General features: G+C 47.2%; 1 protein-coding gene across 5 annotated transcripts in view; it reads left to right on the top strand.

Moving 5' to 3' along the window:
- The window catches only part of LOC128581995 (GRB2-related adapter protein 2), a 62,909-nt gene extending 42,086 nt beyond the window's left edge, over window positions 1-20,823 (top strand). For 3 of the 5 annotated variants that reach the window (XM_053585436.1, XM_053585438.1, XM_053585437.1), the window contains exons 2-8: window positions 407-498; window positions 7,768-7,859; window positions 10,960-11,079; window positions 15,713-15,881; window positions 18,329-18,550; window positions 19,721-19,843; window positions 20,390-20,823. In XM_053585436.1, coding sequence (XP_053441411.1) covers window positions 421-498; window positions 7,768-7,859; window positions 10,960-11,079; window positions 15,713-15,881; window positions 18,329-18,550; window positions 19,721-19,843; window positions 20,390-20,569 — 984 coding nt within the window. In that variant the 5' untranslated portion in view covers window positions 407-420 and the 3' untranslated portion in view covers window positions 20,570-20,823. Of the gene's footprint in view, window positions 1-406; window positions 499-7,767; window positions 7,860-10,959; window positions 11,080-15,712; window positions 15,882-18,328; window positions 18,551-19,720; window positions 19,844-20,389 lie in introns of those variants that run through there. The other 2 variants (XM_053585439.1, XM_053585441.1) reach the window with 2 other exon arrangements.
- Window positions 20,824-26,411: the final 5,588 nt, after the last annotated feature.

Below are 26,411 nucleotides of genomic sequence, written 5' to 3'. Positions count from 1 at the left end.
TCTAATTAACACTGCCTGGTTAAATATAGCTGCCAAGGGATAGACTAGGACAGTGTTTACAGAATAGTCTTTCTAGCCCCCTGGGCCTCAAGTTACAGAGGATAGCAAGCCTCCCGTCCTTATCAACTGGAAACAGATGCCCCCAAAAGTGATGTCAGGCCAGGACCAGCACTGGGAGATGAAAGGAGAGAGAGCGTCTAGGCTGGCTTCCACTTCCTGCTTCTGGCATCCAGGGATTCAGAGAGCGATCCTAAGGGCTCCAGCAGTTCTTCCGGCAAACACAGGCCCTCACTGTGTGCCTGAGCCTTGCTCTCTGGCCTGGAGACGCTCATCCGACACGTTCCTGTGAGAGGCTAAGACTGCCAGGCAGCAGAGAGGCACAATGACCCCATTATTTCTCTTCCAGCTTCGGGTTACACCATGGAAGCTGTCGCCAAGTTTGATTTCACCGCCTCAGGTGAGGACGAACTGAGCTTTCACACTGGAGATGTCCTGAAGGTACGTGTCATGGGGCCTGTGGGGAGCCATGAAGAGTTTAGGTTACTCTAGTCTGGACACTGAAGTAATCTAAGGATCCATGCCTTTGTCTCTTAAGAACTGCATGAAGTTCCTTTTAAAAAGAGAAGTTTGGCTGTATCCAGAATGTTCTTTCCGTGCACCCATGTGCCAGACACCAGGCCAGGTGATGGAAATAGGATCAGCATAAGCCACCATCTTGTCCTGAGATGCTCGTGGTCTGGAGGGGGGAATGTCTCCTCCATCCAAAGGGCTGTTACAGATGCCGCTCTTGGCTCAGTGCTCAGAGAACACAGGTGATGGAACAAATTGATTCCAACTTGAAGGGCGGAGGGTTGTAGGAATGTGTGCAGTATGGGCTTTTAACTAAAGCTCAGAATTGCGCAAGCACGTGCTAAATTCAGAGAGCATGGCCAGGTTCAGCATAGATGGAGGGGTGGGTGGTGACAGCCTGGGAAGAGCAGCCGGAAGGGACCTGGCTCTACAAAGGCCAGGCACACCTGGCCACTCAGGGGCTTCTTAAAACCTGTCTTCAGCCTGCACTTGATTGTAATGGCCACTTGCTGAGCTGAAGTGGCCTTGGACTTCTCCCACATTTCACACACCACACTTACAAGACTCTTAACCCTCATTTATCTTGCAAAAGAGCACAAGCCTTTCAAGAGGCCATTCAGAAATATGTGAAGCCAATCCCCCTGTCTGACCTCAGGGCATCCTTAAACAGCCCACTCCCTGGTCCTCAGCAGTCCAGATGGGCCTTCTCAGATGCCCGGCAGCCCTGAGGCCAACAGGGTCTCACCATCAAGAATCCTGCTTGCCAGAGAGAACCTTGTCAGGACTCAGAAAGTGCCCACAGATCACAGCACACATAGAATGGCTTCTTTTGGAATCTGGACAGCTCATTATGTAGCCTTCCAACTTTTCTCAGCTGGTGAGCTCTAGTCATGGTGGTGGCAAAGTGTAGGCCTTCGTGAGTTTAAAATCCCCACTGGGCTGCTGACCCAGGAGAAAGTGGCTTTCACTGCTTTGAGATCTACCAATGTCTTGAGGGGACTTGTCATGGGGTGAGAAATTCCTCCCTTCTCTATGAGGCATTGTGACCATTTGATTAGCAACCCTTCTAGAGCACTTTGAGCCACTGCCACACTCTCATCTTCTTTTGCAAATAGAACCTAATATCTTGCTTAAGTTTGGAGGCTCTCCACTTTCTCACTTTCCATTCATTGGGCAACTCTGTGGGATCACAACCCCCTGCCCCCACCCCGACCTGCCCCCAACATTCTCAGTAAGTCCACCAGTGATCTCCTTAACATGCAACATAATGGCTGACGGAACCGCCTGTGGGCTGGACACTGCTAGCTGCCCCTCCTGGAAGCTCTCCTCCCCTTCAGCAACTCCCCCTCTCTTGGCTCTTCTCACCCCTTCCTGAGCACTCCTGGAAAGTCTCATTTTTAAGTGCTCCATTTCCTCTCTTTTTGACTTGAAATATATACACTTTCTTGAAGGTTCTGCCTTGGATTTCTGGTTTTTCTCCTCACTCTGAGACATCTCACTTACTGCTCTGGCTTCAACTCTCACGTCTGTGCCAAGACCCTACGTCCACGGCTCTGACTCTGACTTTCTTCCTGAGCTCCAGAACTGTGCTAGCAATTGTCTGTTGGATGTCACCACACGGACTCCAGCTCCTAACTCCTGATTTCCAAAATCACTCCAACCCCCTACACCCACCTCATACCTCATTCTGCCCAAATTATTCCCCATCCATGTTCTAAATATCACTCTAGGCCGGTCACCAGGCAAGAAGCCTCCGTTACTACCAGCATCTCCTTGCCAAATCCTGCTGATCAATAACCAAGATCGCCTGAGCTCCCCCTGTCGGGGCTGGGATGTGGCTAAGTGGTCTGCGGCATTATTTCATTATCCTTACACATCTGTGAGACGGGCACTAATTTTTCCTCCATTTTACAAATGTGAAATGGAGGCTAAGGGGTTAAATGACGTGTCCAAAGTCGCACAGCTAGAATGTGAAGGAGCCAGGATCTGCATGGAGCTCACTCTGTCTGACTTCTAAGCACTATACTCTGCTCTGAATATTCATTTCCTTTCATGATGCATCTCAAGCGAGCCCCTTCTTCACTAAAAGGAGTGTGTTACAGTAAAAAGGAGCATAAACTGGAGCTAGCTAGATCTGAGTTTGGAGCTAGATAGATCTGAATTTACTCAGGGGGAGTAATGGGGAGAGCCTGAGAGGGGCCGGTGTGTGCCTTACAGTATGACAAGGCACACACGTTCTCTGCATACATGTTCAATCATCTCTACTATGAAACCCTCCCTGAACACCCCACCACTACTCCAGCAACACAAATCCCTCCCTCTTCAGCTCTTCCCCAGCATTCAGCACGCACCTCACTCACTTCCAGGCACTCATGACCTTGCCTTCCACGGCAGTTATACATGGGCGGGCTGCAACGCCGTGGTCTCACACTTCTCCTCTTCCACCTCTCACCACTACTCTTACCCCTAACTGCCTATTTAGGGGATCCTAACTGCCAATTTAGGTGTTGACTACTCCACTGGCCACAGATTTGCAAAGGTGGGGGCTGTGTCTGCCTCAGTGCTTACGACTCCATAATATTTGTTGAATGAATGAACCATCGATCCCTCCACTGGTGAGCTCCCTGAGAGCACAGCCATGCAGGGTTCCTTTGTATCATCACAGCCTATAACACAAGTGATGGCCCAAAACAGGTGCCCAGTACATATTTCTTGAATTGCAAAATTGTATTTCTGCGTGCTCATTTAGAATTCCATCCAAAAGCCAATTCCCTCCCTCTCTTCAAATTCTGTCCAGTGCAGCTGTGGGATAAAGAGAAAACTAGAGAGGGCTTGTTGCCAGAGCCTCCTGGATATGTGTGGGACAGTGGTCTGTGCCTAGGCCCGGTGTGCCCCACATAGGACTGCAATTTCTGCCCTCCCCTCCCAAGGTGGGTGACACACCAGGGTCCTCTCAATTATTTCCAAAGCCAGCTCTTTACTGCTCCAGTAATTCACTTCCAGGATGCTCCATCTCTTATTTGGTCTCTGGTGCTAACAACTAAACAGAGTCCCTCATTTAAAAAGGCACAGAAAAATGTCTGACTAGCTCACCAGCCACCCAAACTCAAAAGACCTCAAGTTCCTTGGGGCAAAGGCCCCAGCTTACTCATCTCTATATTCCCAGCTCCTAAGTACAAACAAGAGGCACTCAATACATGCTGATCTGCACAGAATAGTAAACAAGATGTGGACAGGGAACTCCTGCCAAATGATTTACTCCCACTTCTGTAAGAGAAATATTTGAAAATTCAGGAATCAGATTTTGTTCTGCTCAGGCCACAAGCCTCTGCACCTTGCAGCTGCACGTAGCACCAGGCTTAACATTTGAATCTGCCGTTGAATTTGCCAGTAGCTTTGAAAAATGTCTCTTGACCTGTTCCATTTCTGTCTGCTTCTCTAATGCATCTAACTCGACTTGGTTTCTTCCTACTAAAACAGCAACCTAAAAGCACTAAGAGTTAATTCTATGTAATTAACTTCCTCGATACTTCTGCCATGCTGCTAAGAGCGACAATTCCATCCAATTTAAAATCTCTTCCAGCCGTACTTTTGGTCCTTCTCTTCCCACATCTAACTTACTCTCAGGCCGTGTAACCCAGAATATTATTTTCTCAGGGAATGTTGTCAGAATCAAGGGACAATAAATTTCAGTGTAAAACTTCAAGTGTTCAGGCCGAACTTCTTGCTCGGGTTTACATGATAGGTACGAGAGAAGGGGCGGGGAGGACCGAACAGATGGAGAGATAGATGAGAAGTGCAGGAAGTACGGGGCCCTGGGCCCCCAACGGCGGGAGGAAACCACCTCTCCCCTCCCCCCGAATACCTTTCTTGGCAAAAAATGAGATTTTTTTTTTTTTTTTTTAAACCTCACCTTCCATATCCCGTAAGAAACCTGTAAATTCACCTCTCTAGAAACACAATCTCAGAAAGAACAGGCACCAGGTGGTAGAGAGAAATGGCCACCATTGTGGGATAATCTTCCAGTTTCTAGAGGGGGTAGATGAACATGAGCTGTGATTACTAAAATTACAGCTGGTTTCAGGTCAGAGAACAAAGCACAGAGTGTGGCTCTTACTGTGATAAGCCAATTTCCAAATGGCCCCTTTCACCTCATCCCTGCTCACTTTTGTATTTGACATTGGCTACCCTAGCCAATACCACATTCCCATGTGATGGGAGAGAGGAATTCTGAAGCCATAAATTCAGGAGTGATGGCTGGAGTGAAATGTTCTCGTGTTCTCTGTGTGGCTATGAGGCACTGCTGAGTTTCCTCGTTCCTTTGACCTAGATTTTTGGCTTCCCCCTACCCCCCTCGGCATACACATACCCACACGTCCTTAGTGATACCAACAGTCACATTTGATGTTAGAAACTATAAAGTTTTCTGTTCTCAGCAATCTCAAACTCAAATATGGGGCACACTTTTATTTCTTTGGAACAAATGATTAAATTCAAAACATACACATATAATGCTTTAAAGAACTTACAAACCCTTCCATGTCCTTCAGAGCTCTAGTCCTCCCTCATAAGAATATCACATTTGATGAAATTATATATTTTTTTAAAAAGAGTGTATGCTTTCTGAAGGACTTTCAGGTACCAGTGCTCATTTGATCCTCACATCAGCTCTGTGAGGCGCTGGGTGGTTATTATTATCCCCATTTTTCAAATGGCTAATTGACTTGCCCAAGGTCACACAGCTAGTGAAAGAACTAAGCTAGAAACCAGGTCTTCTCATTCCAAGCTCGTAGCTCTGTCCTCTGCTTTCCACCTTGGGAGTGATGTTAGAAATAGGTCATCGTCCCTTCTCAAGTACCAAGTTCTCCTTCAATTCTCTTCCAATCATTTTCTTCAGGAGAGAGATGCCCAGGGGACCCATGACTTCAACACCACCCACTTTCCTGTGACTCTAAAATCCCGAACTCCAGCCCCAGCCTCTCTCCTGGCTGCAGACTCACATACCCACTGCTTTTCTTCTTAGTTGCAGAGCTGCACTCAAATTCACCCGCATGCAGTCTGCAGTCTCAGCCTTGCCCCTCTCCTGTATTTTCTATTTTGTCAAGGCATCGCCACCTACTCAGTCTTCCCAGCCAGAAACCCCTTCTCCCTTAGCTCCCAAGAATGGTCATGAAACCCCCCTCCCCGTTTTGCTCCCTGAATTCCTCTAAAATAAGTCCTCACCTCCTCTTAGCCCAGGGCCCAGCATCTCTTGCTGGAGGGCTCCATTGCTTCCTTCAACTTCTCTCCTGACTTCACCCTCTCAGTCTTCACACTCTGATACAGAACCCTTTCTTAGCTCTACTTCTTACTGTTATTTTCCTGCTTAAAATCTTTTAATGGCTCTCCATAAATTTCAAGATAAAAATGCAAACTCTCCGAGCAGCGCCTGTGGCTCAAAGGAGTTCAAACTCAGCCCCGGCCAAAAACTGCAAAAAGAAAAAAAAAATTCAAACTCCCCCACCTGGGCCCCAAGGCCCTGTGCACCCGTCTAGCTTTCCCTCTCTTCTCCCAGATTCGGGTCTAAACTACAGCCTCACCAGGGATCAGTTCCCAGAATGACCGCACCTCCCTGTGTCCTAGAAAGAGGAGGGAGTTCTGGTGCCATCTGAGTGACTCCTTTCATTGACAGGGCCAGTGGCCTCTCCCCTAAGTGGAGGAGGTCTCTCTCCTAGCCATTTCCGTTCTCTCCATTGTCATCATACTTCAATCAAGTAAGAGACTTGCAGCCATAAGAAACAGAAAGTAAAAATGGCTGAAACAACAATAAAGATTTATAATTTCTTGGGGCAGAGCCTATGGCTCAGTAAGTAGGGCGCTGGCTCCATATACCAAGGGTGGTAGGTTCGTAATCCAGCCCCAGCCAAACTGCAACAACAAAAAAACAGCCGGGCGTTGTGGTAGATGCCTGTAGTCCCAGCTACTCAGGAGGCTGAAGCAAGAGAATCACTTAAGCCCAGGAATTGGAGGTTGCTGGGAGCTGTGATGCTACAACACTCTACCAAGGGTGATAAAGTAAGACTCTGTCTCTTAAAAAAAAAAAGATTTATAATTTCTCAAAGTCCCAAAGTAGGAGGGCCGCTGGGTGATTAATTTAGTGGCTCATAACATGATCAGTGTTCTTTCCATCTTTTGCTCTACTGTCCTCATTTTTTTTTTTTAAATAGAGTCTCACTCCATCACCCTGAGTAGAGTGCCATGGCATCCATAGCTCACAGCACCCTTGAACTCCTGAGCTCAAGGGATCCTCACATCTCAGCCTCCCAGAGTGCTAGGATTACAGGCATGAACTACCACGCCCCATCATCTCCTCATATATTAATAGAATTATTGTCAACTCTGTGTCATAGGCTTTAGAGTCATTCTTGGTGGAGGTAGCAAATATTTGTCTTTTAATGAAAATTAATTTCATTTTCTGAAATAACCAAAAGCTACCTAGAGTCAAGTCTGGTGAGTAATATGAGTAATGGAGATAGGCAATAACACGGGGGGGTCATAGACACAGTAAGACCGTAAAGGAACAAGACAGAACTTTGGAGTTTGCTTGTGATCTGGCTCTGAAAGCATGTTTAGAAAAGGCAACCCAACTATCTTGAGTTCGATCCAAACTATCGGTGAGACACCCAGAGCATGAACACAAAGAGTTACTGTTTTCAACACTGGCCTGCTCGGATGTTTACATTTTAATCTGCTTGTTTAAAAAATTAAAACAATTTAAATTTTTAAAAGATTCCTGCTTACCTGGGAGAGAAAAACAAAAACTAACCAACCAACAAAAAACCATTCTTGCCTTCCCGCCATCTGCTCAGAGGAGGAATTTAAGATGCTAAGATCTGGGACAAACGCGTTTCCAAAATAGAAGGAGAAAGGAATTCAGGGAAGTCCCTGAGTGCCGAACCTGGGAGGCCAAGCCACAGTGGGGTGATATGAGTGGGTGGCACAAGCGGACAGAAATAACTTAGGGTCAAGAGAAGACAAATTCCAAAGATAAGCCCACTGCTCCCCAACCGGGCCCGGGGTAAATCCCCGAGCAGCTGTTCAATTCCTTTGGCTTATTTTCCTGTAAGTCCAAAGGCCCTTCTTTGCCCTGCAACCCCTTTCTCTTGCTTTTTGGTATCATCCCTGCAGTGTCTTTGTCCTTCCTTCTCTTCTGTGTAGATTTTAAGTAACCAAGAGGAATGGTTCAAGGCGGAGCTTGGGAGCCAAGAAGGATATGTGCCTAAGAATTTCATAGACATCCAGTTTCCTGAGTAAGTATTTTCAGCCTGCTGGGATAGGCTTACCCCTACACACTCCCCTCACTTACTCAGTAGTCACTAAGATTATCTCTGTTCCTAAGATGTTGTCAAAAATGGCAGCTTCTGGAGATAACTCCCCAGAGCCTCCAGAGCCACATGGGGAAGGCCAGGACAGGAGGGAGAATTTGCATTTTACTTCACTCAATTTTGAATTTTACACTATGCACATAGATTGTCTCTTTTAAGTTTCTATAAAATAAGTTTATCAACTCAAATCATTGGTAACGATTGCAATCACAGGGTTTCCGAGAATTCCAAAGGGGTCGCCATTAACCACCCCATTCCAAGAGCTGCTGCTTCAAGGCACTTCTCCATCACCTTCCAACCCCATTTTGCAGCCCCACCAGCCTCCCTACCCTTAATTGGGTGGGTACATGGACACTCCTGCCTTGCCTTGCTCACCCCAATAAGAGAAGTCAGTGGGGGGAAGGGGAATTCCCTTTATAAAGAGGAAATGAAAAATTGAGATTGGGTCTGGTGTGTCTTAAGAATTGACCACAAGGGTTTGATAGGAATCTAATCTTATCTCAGAGCCAGGGTCTAGCCCAAAAGAGTAACGGTTTATTAGGAAACCAAAGTGGTATTGATGACTCCAATGAGTGCAACAGTGGCACTCATGGTGAACTATTACTATGAACCAGTGGAATGACCACTGACCTTGACTGTGCCCTTGAGGTTACCAGTAATCTGCTAGATGACTGCATTACCTTCCTGCTCCTCAACCTCCAGCCTCTCCCCATCTCACTCTCAGCTCGTGGCTTTGATTCTAGGTTCTCTGGGACAGTAAAATCCACCCCACCCCTACCCACCACATCCGCCATCCCCCTGCAATTGCACTCAGACACTCTGCCTCTCCTGCAGCTGTTCAGAAGGAACTTGTCAGTGCTTCTAGCAGAAATTCTCCCCTTTCCTTCCCACATCAACTTTCTTTCCTTCCCTGCTGGGTCATTCCCATCAGCAAACAAACAGTGCTGCAATTTCTCCCAGCTTACCAGAAACAAACAAAGAGACAGAAGGAAACCTCTTGATCTCAAATCCCCTTCCAGCTACATTCCATTTCTTCTAAAGAACTATTTGTATTCACTGTATCCAACTCCTCATCCAGCCTGACTTTGCTATCCAGGGGGCCATAGGCAGATTTGACCTAGGTGCTTTCTCCCTACCTTTGAAACACTTTCTTCATAAGGCTAAGGGATGCCCTTCCTTCCCATCCCCTTTGCAGGTTCCTCCTCCTCTCCAACCTTTTAGGTTCTTTCTTTTTCAGTGACATCTTTCTTGTCACCATATTTTAAATACTCTCCCACCCCCACTCCCTGCCCCTCTTCTCTGGTTTCGTTTTTTTCCACAGCACTTGTCATCATGTGACACACTTAGTTTAATCGCAGTAGAACCTCCAGAGTTGACCACCTCCCTAAGTTGACCTCATTTTCATAGACTGAGCACGCACCACATGTACGTGTCAGTACAGTAGGTGTGCACCGGTGTGTTACGGTCCCTTGTAAATTCAACTTACAGAGGTTCTACTGTATTTTGTTTATTGCATGTCCCCCACTAGAGTGAGAATTCCCTGAGAGCAGAGTGCTTGTCTCTTCTGCTCATCACTGTATCTCCCGTGCCCAGAAGAGACCCAACATAATAGTACATGTTCAATAAAGCTGTTAAGTGAATGAATGAAAGACTTTGTAACGACATGTATTAATATTGAAACCCTGGCCACTCATATCTAATATAGAGCATGTGAAATTTTTGCAAGTCTTGAAAGAAGCCATTTAGCAAATTCTAGTTGGAGGACAAATGCGTATTTTCTAAATTCCCCTATCTGTTACCTCTTGTTAAATATTTCCTTGGAGGGACAGCTTCTGTGCGGTGCGCCCACTCCTCTTCCCATCCCATTACACACATGGCAATGCTGTGGTGGTCTCTTGTTCAGCCCTGCAGGGTTGTGTGGCAAATACTTGGCATGGTCTATTGACCACCAGAAACCCCAGCTTTCAGCCCTCTCAAAGCACAACCAACCTTCCCCTGTGGCCCGGGTCTGGAATAAGCACACCCTTCCTGCTACCCTTGTCTCAGAGTCCAGGTTCCCAAATTTTAGAAAGTACGGGGAATTGCTAACAAAGAAATCTGAAGCCCAAGCCTGTTGAGCATTTATCTTAAAGGGACATGAGTACTAGCCTTCTGGTGGCAGCAATTAGAGCAGCCACCATGAAGCAATGTGACACAGTCCCACCTTTGGCTGCTGAGTGATTGCAAACACTCATTTTGCTTATCTGTAGTTGCAAGAGGTTTCTGGCCTCCTGTCCTGAGCCTGTAGCCATTGTTTGCCTTGCCCTGTGTATTTGACTTTTTTCAAACATGCTATGCCATGTGTAGCAATAGCTCCAGAGTCTGCCACCCTGACTGCTCGCCTTAAAGGGCAGTTTTTCCCATGTCTTCTTTTGCACATAAAAGATCATTTTCCAGCCTGGATTTTTGGGGAGGGCCCAGCTGCTGCCAGCCCCACTCATCTCCAGGGACACCTATGCAGGGCTCCCTGGGTGTCTTGGATTCTTTTCTGGGCACACTGGGCAAAGCACGCCAGCCCAGGTGGCAAGACCCCTCGGGTGGTAACTCTCCTTTAATGCCCTGGGGAGTGGTGGCCATTCCTAGCCTGGTTGTCCCAGCACCTGAAGCTGCCCCTTCCCTCTCTGTGCCTCTCTGTCCCTGCAGCTCTTCTCTGTCCCTCCCGCGGCTGCTCCCCACAGTGAGTCATTCCCACACTGCCCCATTTTGGCTCAGTGGCACATTTCCGTGATACAGGATTTCCGAGCTGGAGAGCGACTTCTCCTGGAGGGAAAGAATAGAGTGAGTCCAGGGGAACTTGCTTGACTTTCCTGACAACTACCTACAGCACTGGTTTGGTTTCAAAAAGTAGCTGGCCCCTCTTTGGTCTCTCTCTGCTCTCTACTGAACAAAGTCCCCCTTCTCTCCCGTCGGGTCACCTCTTCTCCATGTCTTCCTCCTACCACTCATGTGCCTCACCCAGACCCTCTTCTTTTATCTCGCTCAATAGATGGTTTCACGAAGGCCTCTCACGACACCAGGCAGAGAACTTACTCATGGGCAAGGAGGTTGGTTTCTTCATCATCCGGGCCAGCCAGAGCTCCCCAGGGGACTTCTCCATCTCTGTCAGGTACTGGCCAATCCCAACACCAGCCGGACCCTTCTGAGCCTGTAACTACCCAAACTACTGAAGCTATGTGGTAATCTGATGTAACCCAGTGATCAGAAGCGTGGTAGCCAAGGAGACCAACTATGGCAGCATCTAACAACTGTGCTGCTGTCCCTTTCCTTCCCAGAACATGCACACGTAACTCCAGTACATTAGTTTGTGTTCAAAATTATTTATGTATTCATCTGCCCACCCCTGTAGCCCAGGTGCTTCTGGAAAGGCAAGAATTTTCTCCACTTCATCTTTGTGCCTCTAACAGTGCCTTGCACAAAATAGATGCTCAGTGAGTGCTTGGGGAAGGAAGGAGGGAAGGGAAAAGGAAAGAGAACTTCCACTTGTCCATGCCATCTGGGGGCTTAAATGTTAAGCTTTTCTTAAGCAAGTATCCAGTGTATGCAATACTAATATGAAGCCATGGCTCAATGCCCCTAGCACAGTGGTTACAGTGCCAGCCACATGCACCGAGGCTGGTGGGTTCGAACCCAACCCAGGCCAGCTAAACAACAATGACAACTGCAACAAAAAATAGCCAGGCGTTGTGGTGGGCGCCTGTAGTTCCAGCTACCTGGGAGGCTGAGGCAAGAGAATCGCTTAAGTCCAAGAGTTTGAGGTTGCTGTGAGCTGTGACACTACAGCACTCTACCAGGGCAACATAGTGAGACTCTGTCTCAAAATAATAATAATAATATGAAGCCAGTAGACAAACTAATACATAAGCACACAAGAGAAAAACTCACTTTAATTCAAGTTGGGGGAAAGGGGAGGGGGAAGGAGAGAAGCGGACAGGTGTGTTCCCACCTAATGGGCACAACGTGAGGATATATGGTGCACCTTCTGGAATGTGGGACACAACAGAGTCTTTACCTATCAAATGCAAACATTGTAACCTAATCATTTGTACCCTCACATTAGTCTGAAAAATTTTTAAGAAATGGTTATATTGTTAAAAAAAAAAAAATCTTAAGCTTTCCTTTTACTACTGATGTATATCTGACGAAGGGTAAGAGAACAGCAGAAATCCCAAGTCACTACTGGAGGAGAAGCGGGGGTGATGCCCTTTTCCCCACCGCAGAGGTACAGCCAACACTCCTCAAAGACAGTTTCTGTGATATTATAATTATTCATTAAAGAGAAAACCACAGCAAATTTATTTAATCAACATTTTGTCTGATTATGGGAGCTTTTGAAAATGAAGACCCAAAGACCCAGGGAAAACTGTCTATTTTTATGCTTAGGTGTGATGAAGAATGGACAGCCTCTTAGTAATGTGATTAGACAAAAAGGGTGTGATCTAACGGTAACAGACCGAGTGAGGAAGCCCAGCAAGGTCTGTCTGTTCAAATTCTTCTTGGCCTCTTTGTGTGGCATTCCTTGCTCCTGGGCATAGGGCAGGACCCCTCTGGAATGAGGGTCTTATGACCTACTACCAGACACCGTAGGTCAGAGACTTTCTTACTGCCAGCTCTTACACAGAAAGGAGAGGAAAAGTTACAGTTTATGGCCTGCTTTGGGGGAGAGGGGTTCTGGTTTCTCTGATCAGCCTTGGGGAAGAGGAATTCTGGTTTCTGAGACTCGCTTTGGAAGAGAAAGAGGGTAGGAGAAGAGGGAGACTTTGCTTCTGAGGCTGCTTCTGAGGCCTTCCAATCTCCTTTGGTTCAAAGTACTCAGCATGATAAGGGGTATCATTTTCTAAGCCCCAACAGATACATATATAATGTAGGCAGCCGAACAAAAAGCAAGGCTACCTCAACACAGAACAATATAGCAAAAGTGAAAGCAACAGAACAGAGCAAAAGAGGGCCAAGGCTGGGGGGCTGTCACAGCGGAATCTCTCTCATGTGTGGCACTTGGGAGGAAGTGACTCATTCCAGGCACAGACTTTACACAACCCCAAACTCAGAAGCCCCAAGTTTGAACACACGGTGTGTGGTCAGCATGTTGGGGATTGCAAGTCACGCCTTAGACTTGGTGACCACATGTGAAAGTAAAAGAAATAATGCTGATAGCAGATTAGGAGAAGACTTGACAACCTATACAGTAAAACCTTGCTGTCAAGTTCATTGACAGGAAGTGCTGATCTGGATTATTCAGTGTATGAAAGGCATGCAGCTTTATTTGTCTTAAGAACAAAAATCCAATCTCAGGTAAGAAACTGTGGCCACTTTGCTATTTACAAAGAATGAATATCTGTGAATATTTTAAAGGATAGGTAGGAAGGACTTACAAATAATGGGTCAACCATTAGCATGCACACTTGCATCTAATGGGCTAGATTAGATGGACAGACCAAACTTCTTAGAACAATTTGGTCTACTCAGCATTGCCATTGCAATCTTGCTTAAATTCTCATTTTCCTTAACTAAAATTTTCTTTTTCACCACTTAGATCAATTGTTCTCAACCTTCCTAAAGCCGTAACTCTTTAATACAGTTCCTTTGGGTCGTGACCCACAGGTTGAGAACTGCTGACTTAGATGATGGGAAATTTTAGCTGAGGCCAATATTGTTATGTCATGAATTCTAAACTTGTTAGGTCTTAATTAAATGACATTTTGCTCTCTTAAGATATCTCTTAAATCAAACCTATTTCTTAAGCACCCTCCCTGCCCCCCTACAAACTGGGCCAAGTAAATTGTTAAATTGAAAAGCATCTTTTGGTTCCTTTGGTTTGTGTGAAAATGACTTTGGCTTTTTCAGCGAGGAATTATGGTTTATATTTCCTTTATTAGAGTAAATTCCACAAATAGTCAAGCCTACAGCCATAGTACCTAATCACACCTTATCTCATCTGATCTTGGAAGCTAAGCAGGGTCAAGCCTGGTTAGTACTTGCATGGGAAACAAAGTGCAGGCCATTTTCTCTCTATAGACCAAGATGACCAACAGCAACCTTGACATTCATCCTTGAAGCGTATGAAAGTGAAATGGATAATGTTTCACATTAAATTCTTTGACTATGATGTGACAGATGAATAATTACAGTATCGCAGGAATATTTCCTCTTCCTCACCCAGACTATGAGCAGAGCCATAGATTCTTAGAGGGAAGAAAGTATGTGTTAGTGGCCAAAAGCAAAATGGAAGATGATGAAGCAGTGAGAGCAATCCAAATCAGCCAAGCAAGAGGTTACTTTGGCCTCACCCAGTATGAGCAGAGTCCAACATACCAGATGAGACTGAGGGTCCAAATTTCTGTCCCCTTCTGAACACAGATCCCTAAATCCATCCCTAAGAAACTTCTGCTTACCTTCAGTATCTTTACTCTCTAAGACCCTTTAAATTCTTGACCTTTCTTCTAGAGCAGAAAATTGGTATCTTCAGTGCCAATTTAATTTTAGATAGAAATGTATGCCTGCTTGAAAAATAAACTTTATAGGGCAGCACCTGTGGCTCAGTGAGTAGGGCGCCGACCCCATATACCGAGTGGGTTCAAACCCGGCCCTGGCCAAACTGCAACAAAAAATAGCCGGGCGTTGTGGCGGGCACCTGTGGTCCCAGCTACTAGGGAGGCTGAGGCAAGAGAATCGCCTAAGCCCAGGAGCTAGAGGTTGCTGTGAGCTGTGATGGCACAGCACTCTACCAAGGGCAATAAAGTGAGACTCTGTCTCTACAAAAAAAATAAATAAATAAACTTTATATCCAAAAGAGAATGACTTAGCGATAGAGTAAGACTGAATCTAAAAGCAAAGACTCAGCTCACCCTTCCCAGATGGATAAAGTCTAATTTCTCCGGCTCTGATATGAATGTGCCCCATCACTTGTGAGTTCAGACTGGAATCAAAGGTGCTGATCAAAAACAAGACAGTATGTTCACATGGTGTGACAGGCCAAGCTCATTGGACTGAAATCAGAGACCCATGTTCCTGCCCAACCTTGCCATTCTCTCACAGTGACTTTGACCAAACTCTGCAGCTCTGTGGACCTCAGTGTCCTCATCTGTACAATGAAGAAGCAGGGCTACTCAGTCTCCAAGGTCCTTCCCAATTAAAACCCTACAATTCCATATGTTTTTCTCCCCAAAACTCAAAATACTTGGTAACCTTATTTATGCAAAATATAAACCCAGATCAAGAGATCCTTATTACATAAAGAATAAACATGGCAGATTTATTAGGCAAAAGAGTAGCTTCTTACCTGCCAGTACTAGTTGATTGGCTTAAAGGAGATGGTTCAAAGTATTTCTGACAGAAAAAAATAGGGCTCGCAAAACCCCTTGGCTACTGAGTCCTTAACACAGTGCAGGACTTAGGTATTGCCATGTTTGAAGTAAACATTGTGAAAAGGACTTTGATCTTTTAGTTTTTAAGGTACTTGGAACATTTCTTTCTTGTAAAAGATTGGTTCCAATGTTCAGGAGAGATTCTATCTGATTACCTTGTGCTGATATAAAAATGTAGCGTAGCCTGTGTCCTAAGAGGTCCATCCCATAAACCTGTTAAAGCTTGACTAGGCCAACTCACCTGCCCAGCTCTGAGTGAGTCATTCATGTCTACATCTCCTGCTCAAATAGATCTCCATCATCTCTAGATGCAAGCAGTGTGCAGGTAGGGCCATTGTCACCATGTAACATTCAACGTGGATTTGCCTTCATCTCCAGGCATGAGGATGATGTTCAGCACTTCAAGGTCATGCGAGACAACAAGGGTAATTATTTCCTGTGGACTGAGAAGTTCCCATCCCTAAATAAGCTGGTGGACTACTATAGGACGACTTCCATCTCCAAACAGAAGCAGATCTTCCTAAGGGACAGAACCAGAGAAGATCAGGTATGCTCCAGGTCCAAATAAACTCCAATCTAGAGATTCTAAGCAGCTCGAGTACCCATATGAACCACCAAGAAAAAGCATGATGGGCAGATCCTCTGAGCATTCTGAAAGGCAGAATAAACTCTGAAGTCGGATCTCAGTTTAAACCCTTGCTTAACATTTCCTAGCTATGTGATTTTGGAAAGTTCCCCCCATCCTCAGTTTCATCATCCATAAAATGGGGGCAATGGTGAAATCTACCTTACAGGGTGGTTGTGAAGGTTGGAGAAGATAATTCATTCTTATCCCGCCCATCGCTCCTAATCACTCAACAAATATTAGCTCTTGGTGTGGGTACTATTGTTTTGTTATAGACATTGTTACATCCTGATTTTCCACCTAGCTCAGGAGTTGTTGGGGGGGCTACAGAGAGGAATATTAAGGGGCAGCCTAGAGTCCAGGACTAAAGCAGCAGGTGGAGTTTTATGGAGGGCTTAGGTGTGGGGGACCATAGGAGGAGAAAACTGTACTTGAAATCCTTGTTCTTGGAACTATTTGAAACATTTTTATTTTTATTTTTATTTTTATTTTTTGCTGTTTTTGCATGGGGCTGGGTTTGAACCCACCACCTCGGCATATGGGGCCGGCGCCCTACTCCTTTGAGCCATAGGCACCACCCTGGAACATATTTTAGTAGAAAATGTATCAGACAGACCTGGCATTGAATCTGATTCAATCACTTAATGATCTGTATTACCTAGGCAAGTTAAGACACCATTTATTTATTTATTTAGAGACAGAGTCTCTGTAGAGTCCTGTGCTGTCACAGCTCACAGCAACCTCAAACTCTTGGGCTTAAGTGATTCTCTTGCCTTAACCTCCCACGTAGCTGGGACTATAGGAGCCCACCACAATGCCTGGCTATTTTTTGTTGCAGTTGTCATCGTTTAGCTGGCCCGGGCCAGGTTTGAACCCACCAGCCTCAGTGTATTTGGCTAATACCCTAACCACTATGCTATGGGTGCTGAGCCAAGACACACTTTTTTTTTTTTTTTTTTTCAGATAGTCTCACTCTGTCACCCTGGGTAGAGTGCCATGGCATCATAGCTCACAGCAACTTTAACCTCTTGGGCTCCAGAGATCTTCTTGCCTCAGTTTTTCTATTTTTAGGAGAGGCAGGGTCTTGCTCTTGCTCATGTTGGTCTCAAACTCGTGAGCTTGGGCGATCCACCCGCCTTGGCCTACCAGAGTGCTAGGATTACAGGCGTGAGCCACTGCGCGCAGCCTTGAGTCACCTTTCTGAGTACCAGTTTTCTCATTTGTAGAATAGCAAGAACAATAGTACCTGTATCTGTGGGCCATTGTGGAGACTACGTGAAGTAGTATAGCTAAGCAGCGCCATAGAACCCGGCCCTTACAAGGCACTGAGGACATGTTACCTTGCCTCCCATGAGTAAACACACACACAATTTATAAACTATTTTTCAAATGAAATAACATGGTTATAAGAGACAGGTATTATAAGAAGGAGTATTTATGACGATAGTTGAAATCCTAGGGAAAGGTTACTTTAAAAGGCACCAGAACTATAACAGCAACGACATGTGCTTTGGGGAAGTAAAGAAAACCCTGCCTTTCAAGTCTTAGTTGCTTTTAAGCCTGAGAAGTTCCTGTTAAAGGTGAAAATAGCGTCCCCACCAAGTGCACACACAGAAGTTCAGAAAGAAAAATAAAGGTTAACCAGATCTTGTGAATTATTTTGACCAGGAAACAGAGAGATTAACTTACCAGGATGTGCATTCAGAGATAACAGAGGCAATATAAAATTGCATTAAACTGGATTAAATGAGTTAATATTTGTAGAGCGCTCAGAATAGTGCCTGGTATATACTAAGCCCTGGGCCTTGTGTAATTGTTTGTCAAATAAAAATAACAATAAAGTATTTCTGATTCACAAGGCTGTTATAACATTAAGCAGAAAGGCCTTGCTCCTTCCCAGCATGCCCAGCGGCAGGTCTGGTTTCCATGGTGCCGAGAGAGTGTTGCTGTTTGGGTCTCTGTCACCAGGCTATAAATGACAGTTCAAAATCAGGCAAAGTCAACAGCAGAGCTTATCTGTAGGGGTAGGAGGTCCACCAGTGTGGTGACATGAGATAAGGAAGGGTGGCATTGTGTCAGTAAAATGGAATATTTAAGCTTGATTACACAGAGGAAAACAAGCCTGCTAGGTACAGACTAAATGGGTACCACGTGGAAACTGAACCAGAGAACTGAATTCCTAAAATGGGGAGAATCTGAGAATGGAGAGGCTCCTTTTGAGAATGTGAAAATCTGAACCATTAGTCCCCTTTAAGGTCAACCCACTCCCCAGCTATCTCTTGAGACTCCGGGAGCCAAGTCTAGGAACAATTGCAACAGGTGGGGTCAGGTCAGAAGTTCCCAGAAGACATCTCTGTTCTCTGTCCCAGGGTCACCGAGGCAACAGCCTGGACAGAAGGTCCCAGGGAAGCCCGCACCTCAGTGGAGCTGTGGGAGAAGAAATCCGGCCTTCCATGAACCGCAAGCTATCGGATCACCCGCCAGGCGTCCCCTCGCAGCACCAGCACCATCACCAGCAGGCACCCCTGCAGTACGGCCCCGCACTGCAGCCCCCTCAGCAGCGCTACCTGCAGCATCACCACTTTCACCAGGTATCTGGAAAGAATGAGATGGGCAAGAACGGGTGGGAAGGAGGCCCTGCCTTCCCCCAGGCCTGGCTGAGTCTCCTGAGGTCTCACAGGATTCCCCACGTGGCAGAAATATGGAAACTGCTCTTGGCAAAGAAGTCTCCGTGAATTGAGCAGTGCCTGTGGCTCAGAGGAGTAGGGCGCCAGCCCCATATGCTGTAGGTGGCAGGTTCAAACCCAGCCCTGGCCAAAAAAAAAAAAAAAAAACACACAAAAAAAAGAAGTCTCCGTGAATTAAATGGCTCACTGCCTGAATACACAGACACACACACACACACACATTCTAATCTTGAGGACTCAGTGAGCAATGGCTTCATTTTCCTATCAGCACAATTCTAAATCTATTCCTGCCCCTTAACCCATCCGGCTGTGGAGATCCACCAGAAAAAGGGATTAAGACCTGCAGGGGAGCCTTGCTTATTTATTTATTTATCTCCCACCTTGTTCCAGATGGGATTTCAGGTGGCTTACGGAGATGGACAATGCAGCCAGATAACATCATTCCTAAATTCCTTAGCAGGGCACACAAAGTCCTTTGTTCACAGCCCATATCTGTTTCCCAACCTGCTTCCTGCTCCCTCCGCCCACTCCCCATGCAGACAGCGTTCCAGCAACCCTGCACTACCCTTGGTTACCTGAATGGTCCATGCCTTTGTGGGTTTTTCTATGCCGATCCCTCTGTCTCTAGTGCCCTTCCCTGGCCAGTCCTTCTTTTAAGCTGAAACACAAGCATCACCTCTTCTATGAAGGCTTCTCTGATTTACCCAGGCAGACTTAGAAGCTCTCCTCTCTGCTCACTTACCACTTAAGTGGGTATGGTTCCCCCTCTAAACAGAAGCTTCATGAAGCAAGACACCTGCTGTTTGCAGCTATGTATCTTTAAGGTCTGGGCAGATGGTGGCAGCCTGATAAATACTTCTTGAGTGAATATATGAAACCCACATTTGGCTCCTTTGCCAAATCTAAGGTCCTGTGATCCTCCTCCCCCGTCTTCTCTCCATCATCGAGGGTTTCCTGCCATCATCAGTGGTCAGCAAGTATTCCTGGAATGCTGGCTGTGTGGATGGCATCCCAGCAAGGCACTGGGGGAGCAGGCCAGTGGAGTGATGGGTCCTCTGCTGCATCTGTTTCTAGGAGCGCCGAGGAGGCAGCCTTGACATAAACGACGGGCACTGTGGCACCAGCCTGGGCAGTGAAATGAATGCGGCCCTCATGCACCGGAGGCACACAGACCCGGTGCAGCTGCAAGTGGCTGGGGTAGGTGAACTGTCCCTCTCAAAGTGAACTGTCTCTCCAGGCTTTGTGTCTCTTCAGTGGAAGAGACACGGCAGCAGAGAACTAAACTGCACAGAGCTCAGCTCGAGGCGGGGGACATCCAGGGAGTGACAGTGCAGGGAGGCCTGGGGTCAAGCCCATCCCAGCAGCTCCACTGGGTCTGTCATTCCCAGTCTGGGTATCTGGCCTTCCCTGGCCTCCAAGTTCTTGGCTCTTGTCCTTTATCTCCTTTATTACCATAGTATCATTGCTTTATCACCCAGATCCATCTTGACTCATGACTCCATTGCAATAACCCCAGGGATAGGGGTGGGGGCATTATTTTGAACATGATGCCATTTGTTTGTCACTTGAAGAAAATAAAAAATACCACCTACTGGTGTGCAGAGAGTAATTCTCAAGGATTCTCTACGACATCTCTGTCGCAGTTGAGTCCCATGCTCAGGTCTGTGCCTCCACAGACCCTGTGCTGTGGACTGGCAGCTCTGAGGAGAGCTCAGCAGAGCTTCTCTGTGCTTCCCCCAACAGCGAGTGCGGTGGGCTCGGGCCCTGTACGACTTTGAGGCCTTGGCGGACGATGAGCTGGGATTCCACAGCGGAGAGGTGGTTGAGGTTCTGGATAGCTCCAACCCATCCTGGTGGACCGGCCGACTACACAACAAGCTGGGCCTCTTCCCTGCCAACTACGTGGCACCCATGACGAGATGAACCCTTCGGGGGGCCAGAGGCATTTTGTCTGAAGCTTCCCACAAGAGGGGACAAGGAAAAAAGGCTGGACTGCTTGACTACATACACACACATACACGACATTTTGTAATAGTAATTTATTGGCAACTGGGATGGTTAATTAGTTGATATGAAAAGGAGCTTGGGTAGAGAATGATATTCATACTTACTTTTCTATTCCCCTCAGGGTTTGCAGAAGGCAGTAGGGGCGGGGAGGGGGGTGCAGGGAAATCAAACAGAACTTCCTTCTTGCCTTGGGTATTTTCACAGAGAGGAGCTGAGCAGAGACCACACCCTGGCATTGGACACAGAACAGCAGGGTGGAGTTGGACTTGGTGAGGCACGTTCTAGCTCATTGGCAAGCCCAGCTCCCCTGGAAGGGCAGCTCTCCTCTTGTTCTCCGAGGGGTGGACACTGCTGTGCTGAGAGTCCAGGTGCCAAAGCAGTGCACAGGTAGCTGGGAGTGGGCCCAGGCGTAGGGGCAGGACAGTGTTGGAGAGGCCCACCTGAACAGGGTTGATCTCCTAGTCAACACCCCACTGAGACTCACACGTCCTTCAGATGAATGTGCCTTGGATAATCCTCTTCCCTGCAGACAGGAGAGAGTGGTCTCCAGCATGGAGAGGAACTGACACCCCATGAAGAGTCCAGCCCTGGGAAATCAAGGGATTTCTCTTGGACCCCCAGTGGCTACTCGGATGTAACCTCTGCTCCCCAGCTGCAAAGATAGTAGCATCCTAGATCCTATAAAGTGCCCGGGGACTCCCTGGCTGAGAATGTTCAGTTTAGAGTTGCAATGTGATGCTTACAAGGGTGTGTCTTCAGGGTTCTGTTCATTTTCCCTCTGGATTTTCTGTGATTTGAAGAGGCCTTGCCCACGGGCACAGAGAGTGGTCCACTTTGCTGCATTGACTGTTGGTTGGTTGACTGAGCATGACCCAGGCGGATGCTGGCTTTGAGATGAGCTTCCTTGTGGAGCTAACGAATGCTGACCTATGTGTCAACTCCTTGTCAACTCAAACCGGAATCATGTTCCTAAGGCTCCACCGGGGGTGTGAAGTGCAGACCAGCTTGGCTGGGGGAAGACATTCTTGACACTGGAAGCTCTGGGCCTTAGTGGAGCCTGAAAGCAAACATGTCTGCACAGAGGGCACTTCTTAGGAGTGTGTGTGCATGTGTGTGGCTGTGTGTGCACCTGTGCATGTGGCTGTGTGTATGCACGTATGCTGAGACAGGAAAGAAAGGGTCAGGGCGAAAGTGTTGATGAGGGAACCTAGAGATGGATTTTCTTCCCCAGTCCTTCCTGCTCTAGGAGGGACCCAGAAGCAGCCATTGTAAAGGTCATAAGCTGTGTCCCCTGTGACTCTGATTCTACTCTTCTCTGATCCCCATGTTCCCTTTAGAGAAAAGGGGAGGAGACCCTATGGGAGACATTGGGAGGGACAAGAAAATAGCCTGGGAGAGGCAGGGGGGAGTGGAGCCTGAGTGGAGAGCATCTGCAGCCTTTGGAAGTGAGAACATGGAGAGGAACCAGAGGCTGGGACATCTCAGAGGATAGAGGAGCCGCGTGAGTGACACAGAGGCAGGAACAGGAGCTTGGGGTGAAGAGAGCTAAGTAAAGAGAGAGTGACAGCCAGTGGGCAGGCAGGGCACAGGAGGGAGGGGCCAGGCAGCTGGGCACAGGGAGGATCAGAGCAGAGAAGTTGCCGCTGTGGCCAAGGCAGGGAGCAAAGAAACACAGGAATAAAAAGAGGAGAAAGAAGGCAGAGGCAAAGAAGACCTCATAAGCTATTTTGGTATTTGGATAAAGTGAAACGTACAGTAAATAAAAGCCAGAAGTAATGTTTGATTTGTCAGTATTTACAAACCATATGCGTTAAACAGCCCACGAACTTCATCCATTTGTCCGATGAGGTGGGACAATGGTACGTGATTAGATTGTGGGCTACATTTTGGGCTTTGAAACAAACACTTCTCAAGAAAGGAGAAATAAAACAAGTGTGCTCGTTTTGCTGAGCTTGTGTCTGGTATGTGTGTCACATACCCCTCAAGTTAGGGGTGGGAGTGAGAGCAGGGGGTGTGGGGGTCACTGGCCCGGAAAGGCTGACCACACAGGCGTTGTCAGGAATTTTCAGAACCCCTGGAACTGGGTGTTCTGTTCTAGCAAGGCTATTGTGGGAGTTTGTGGGGGTATTTTTTATTGAGACGCTAAACCTGCCTTGCCCTGCTGGATTCAGAAGGAAGCAAGAGAGTCACCCAGACCACCCAGGGAGAACCAGGACTCTCAGAAACCCAGGACATGGACAAAACTGTCCCCCAGTCTGTGGTGCTGCCTAGGGGAGCAACTTCCCATGTGTCCCCACAAACCCCACTTTCTACTGGGGAGCGTTTCAGTACCAGGGCGGTATCCACACAGGGCCTCTCATGCAACCAGCAACCAACACACTGTCTCTGAGTCTGGCTGTACGTGACTTGAGTGCAAGGGACTTCCAGAGAAAAGCTAGTTCCTGTCGGACCAGTTGGGTTTTTCTAGCAGCTTGCTGAGGGACCTGCCACTGCCTACCCACTTTTAGATGGCCTAAGGGTGATCTAAGGCGGTGCTTCTCAAAATTCAAAGTGCCTATGAATTGCCTAGAATTGCCTGGATACCATGGATTTGGTCCTGAATTGCTAACAAGCTACCAGGTGCTGTTGCTGGGTCCACACTTTCAGTTGCAAGGACAAAGGACTCAGCAGTGAGCTAAATAGCTACAAAAATTCTTTTTCTGGGGATATGCAGCCATTTTTCTATGCTTTGGAACACGTGCAATTCAGAACCGTCATCATGACATCGTTCATATTTGGCAGGCCAGGTGACTTATTATTTATCTTCTTCATCTTCACCAAGAATCAAAACACCTTAGAGCGAGAGGCATCTGATGAAACACCAGTGGGAATTTCCTAATAGTAATTATTTTGAACACAAGCAGAGATTGCAGAAGAAAATGTGAAAGCTCTCTCAGAAAGTCTTTAAACATAAAAATGACTCCCATTGGGCTCGGCACCTATAGCTCAGCAGCTAGGGCACCAGCCACATACACCAGAGCTGTCAGGTTCAAATCCAGCCCGAGCCTGCCAAACAATGACAACTACAACCAAAAAATAGCCAGGTATTGTGGTGGGTGCCTGTAGTCCCAGCTACTTGGGAAGCTGAGGCAAGAGAATCACGTAAGCCTAAGAGTTGGAGGTCACCGTGAGCCGTGACCCCATGGCATTCTACTAAGGGCGACATAGTGAGACTCTGTCTCAAAAAAAAATAAAAAAGACTCCCATTGTATATGACCCTGGCTAGGGCAGGGGAATGGGCCTGTATGACGTCATTAGCTCTCAGCTAACCTAAAGCACAACAGCCCACACTGGGAACAGATGGCACAGTCGTGGTTGAAAGATTTGCTGTTTGCCTTGTCTAAAGTCAACATTTCATCCTGTCTGTTCCAAGGCAAGGATGTGAGAAAAACCTTTATTGTCTCAATTCTTTTTAAAAATACTTCTCGAGTTCCTCCATTCATGCCCTCACCACCGCCATGCCACCATCATCTCTACCCCAACGCCTGTCTTAGCCTCCACACTTTTCTTCCTATGTTCCTTTTGCCCTAATTCACACTCCACAAAGATGCCAGATAATATTTGCAAAAATAAAACTGGTCACATCACTCCCCTTCCCATTGGACTTAGGCTTTGAAGTCCTAATGTGGCCCTGCGAGATGTGGCCCCTCCCTCTCTCCAGCCTCCTCTTCTGCCTCTCTCCTCTACCCGCACATGCTTTCACTCCCCTGCCCCACTGGCTTTCTTTCAACCCCCAGATGGCCAAGGATTTGTCCCCACATCTTTCCACCTGCTATTCCCACTGCCTGGGATGCATGTCCAGCATGTACATGGATGCTGGTGCTGGCCTGAGCTGTCTGACTGTTTTACTGTAAGCTCTACAGGGCAAGGATCACCTCTGTTTTGTTAATCGTTGCACGCTCAGAATCCAGCACAGTTCATGGCACACAGAGGCCCAACAACTATTTGTCTAATGAATGAACAAGTGCATCTGCCTCATCCACTTACTGAATAACCCTGAAATCTCAGGCTTTCTCTAGGTGCAAGCAAGGTCATATTAACTATGATGCCCAAGTTATAGCAGCTGTTGCCACTGCCCGCAGATTCTCCTCCAACTGCTTCTGAGAGTCCAGGAGAGTCCACGTGTCCAGGCACCAGTATGCCCAGGCCTCCTGTCCTGGCTGTGTTCTGTTGCCCCACACAGCCTCTGCTGACGTCACCCTCCCTCATGCTGTGGATCCGCTATGCATCGCATTTGTCTGCTGGTGAAATGGCCCGATCTTTCAGGAACCAAATCTCCCCTGTGGTCTATATGGCAAAGAAGTCGGCCAATGGGTGGGGTGCAGAATGGCCTGTTCTTCTCGGACCCAGGGTCCCTCACAGTCCTCTATGAACACAGCCCGTTTCCTTCTCACCTGTGTGCTCTCTCCATCAGACAGAACAGGGGCTGCCAACCCTTCTCTCCATCTCTCTCTCCACCCCTTTCTCCTTCAGCTAAAAAGAAATGCCTTGATATCTCCTCATTTGTGCAGAAGATACCATGGAGGGACCGTGCAGACATGTACCCAGCTGCACAGTCTGAGCTCGGCTATAAGTCATTCACTGAATCAACAAACGTTTACAAAGCACCTCCTAGGGGTCAGAATAGTCACTGGGCCCCTCACGTCCCTAGACTCTGTCCTTTTTGTATCCAGGCCACAGTTGCTACCTTATTTCCAACCCCTCTCACTTCTCTCCCAGGTGACTGCCACAGTCTTGGCACTGGTCTCCCTGCCACGTGTCTAGCCACCTCCAATCCAGCCTCCTCTCACTGCCAGAGAGATCTTACCAATGTACAAGCTGATGACATCAGGCTCTGGCTCAAATCCTTCTGGGGCTTTCCATAGCTTTCAGGCTAGAGTTTAACCTCCTTAGGGTCACACTGAGGGCCTTTTGTGATCTGACTGCTGCCTGTTTACTCAGCCACATCTTCCACCTCTCCACTCTCAAATACTCTTTACTTTGGTCCCACAGAACTATCTGTGGTCTCCAGAAGGAGTCATGTCGTCTCAGACCTCTGAGTCTCTCGAATTCTGTTCCTTTTGCCTAGAATGCCAATTTTTATCCAGCACTGTCCAACAGGACGTACTGCAATGACGAAAAAGTTCTGTATCTTTTCTGTCCAATGCAGTAGGCACTAGCCACATGTGGTCACTGAGTACTTGAAATGTGGCTAGTGCCAGTGAGTGAGACAGTCACATGTGGCAGCCTTACTGGGCAGCATGGGTCCAGACAACTGTTATCTTGAAATATTGAGCTCAGGGCGGCGCCTGTGGCTCAACAGAGTAGGGCACCGGCCCCATATGCTGGAGGTGGTGGGTTCAAACCCAGCCCCGGCCAAAAACTGCAAAAAAAAGAAAGAAAAGAAAAAAGAAAAAGAAATATTGAGCTCAGAGCTCACAGTCTCCTCTGGGAAGCCATCTCACCATCATGGCTGAAATACATGCCCCCTCTTTACATTCCCGTAGTAGCCTTGTTCTTCCTCTACTCTACCCCAAGATGTAGAACACCGTGCCGTGATCAGTGATCATTGATCTGCTTCCCCCACCAGACTGAAGATTTTTGAGGACAAAGGCAAACAATTCGCTCAATAAATGGTTGACCCACGAACGCAGTGGTGTGCTGGTAAAGGTTTAACGATTGTCTTTCTGAGAAAAATCCTGGATTAGTGGCATTTGCCAATTCTGTGGTGTAAATACTC

The sequence above is a fragment of the Nycticebus coucang genome, chromosome 3 (genome assembly GCF_027406575.1).
Source record: "Nycticebus coucang isolate mNycCou1 chromosome 3, mNycCou1.pri, whole genome shotgun sequence".
In the NCBI taxonomy this organism is placed as follows: Eukaryota; Metazoa; Chordata; class Mammalia; order Primates; family Lorisidae; genus Nycticebus; species Nycticebus coucang.
The sequence above is the reverse complement of the archived record's forward strand: the minus strand, read 5'-3'. Positions and strand labels throughout refer to the sequence as shown.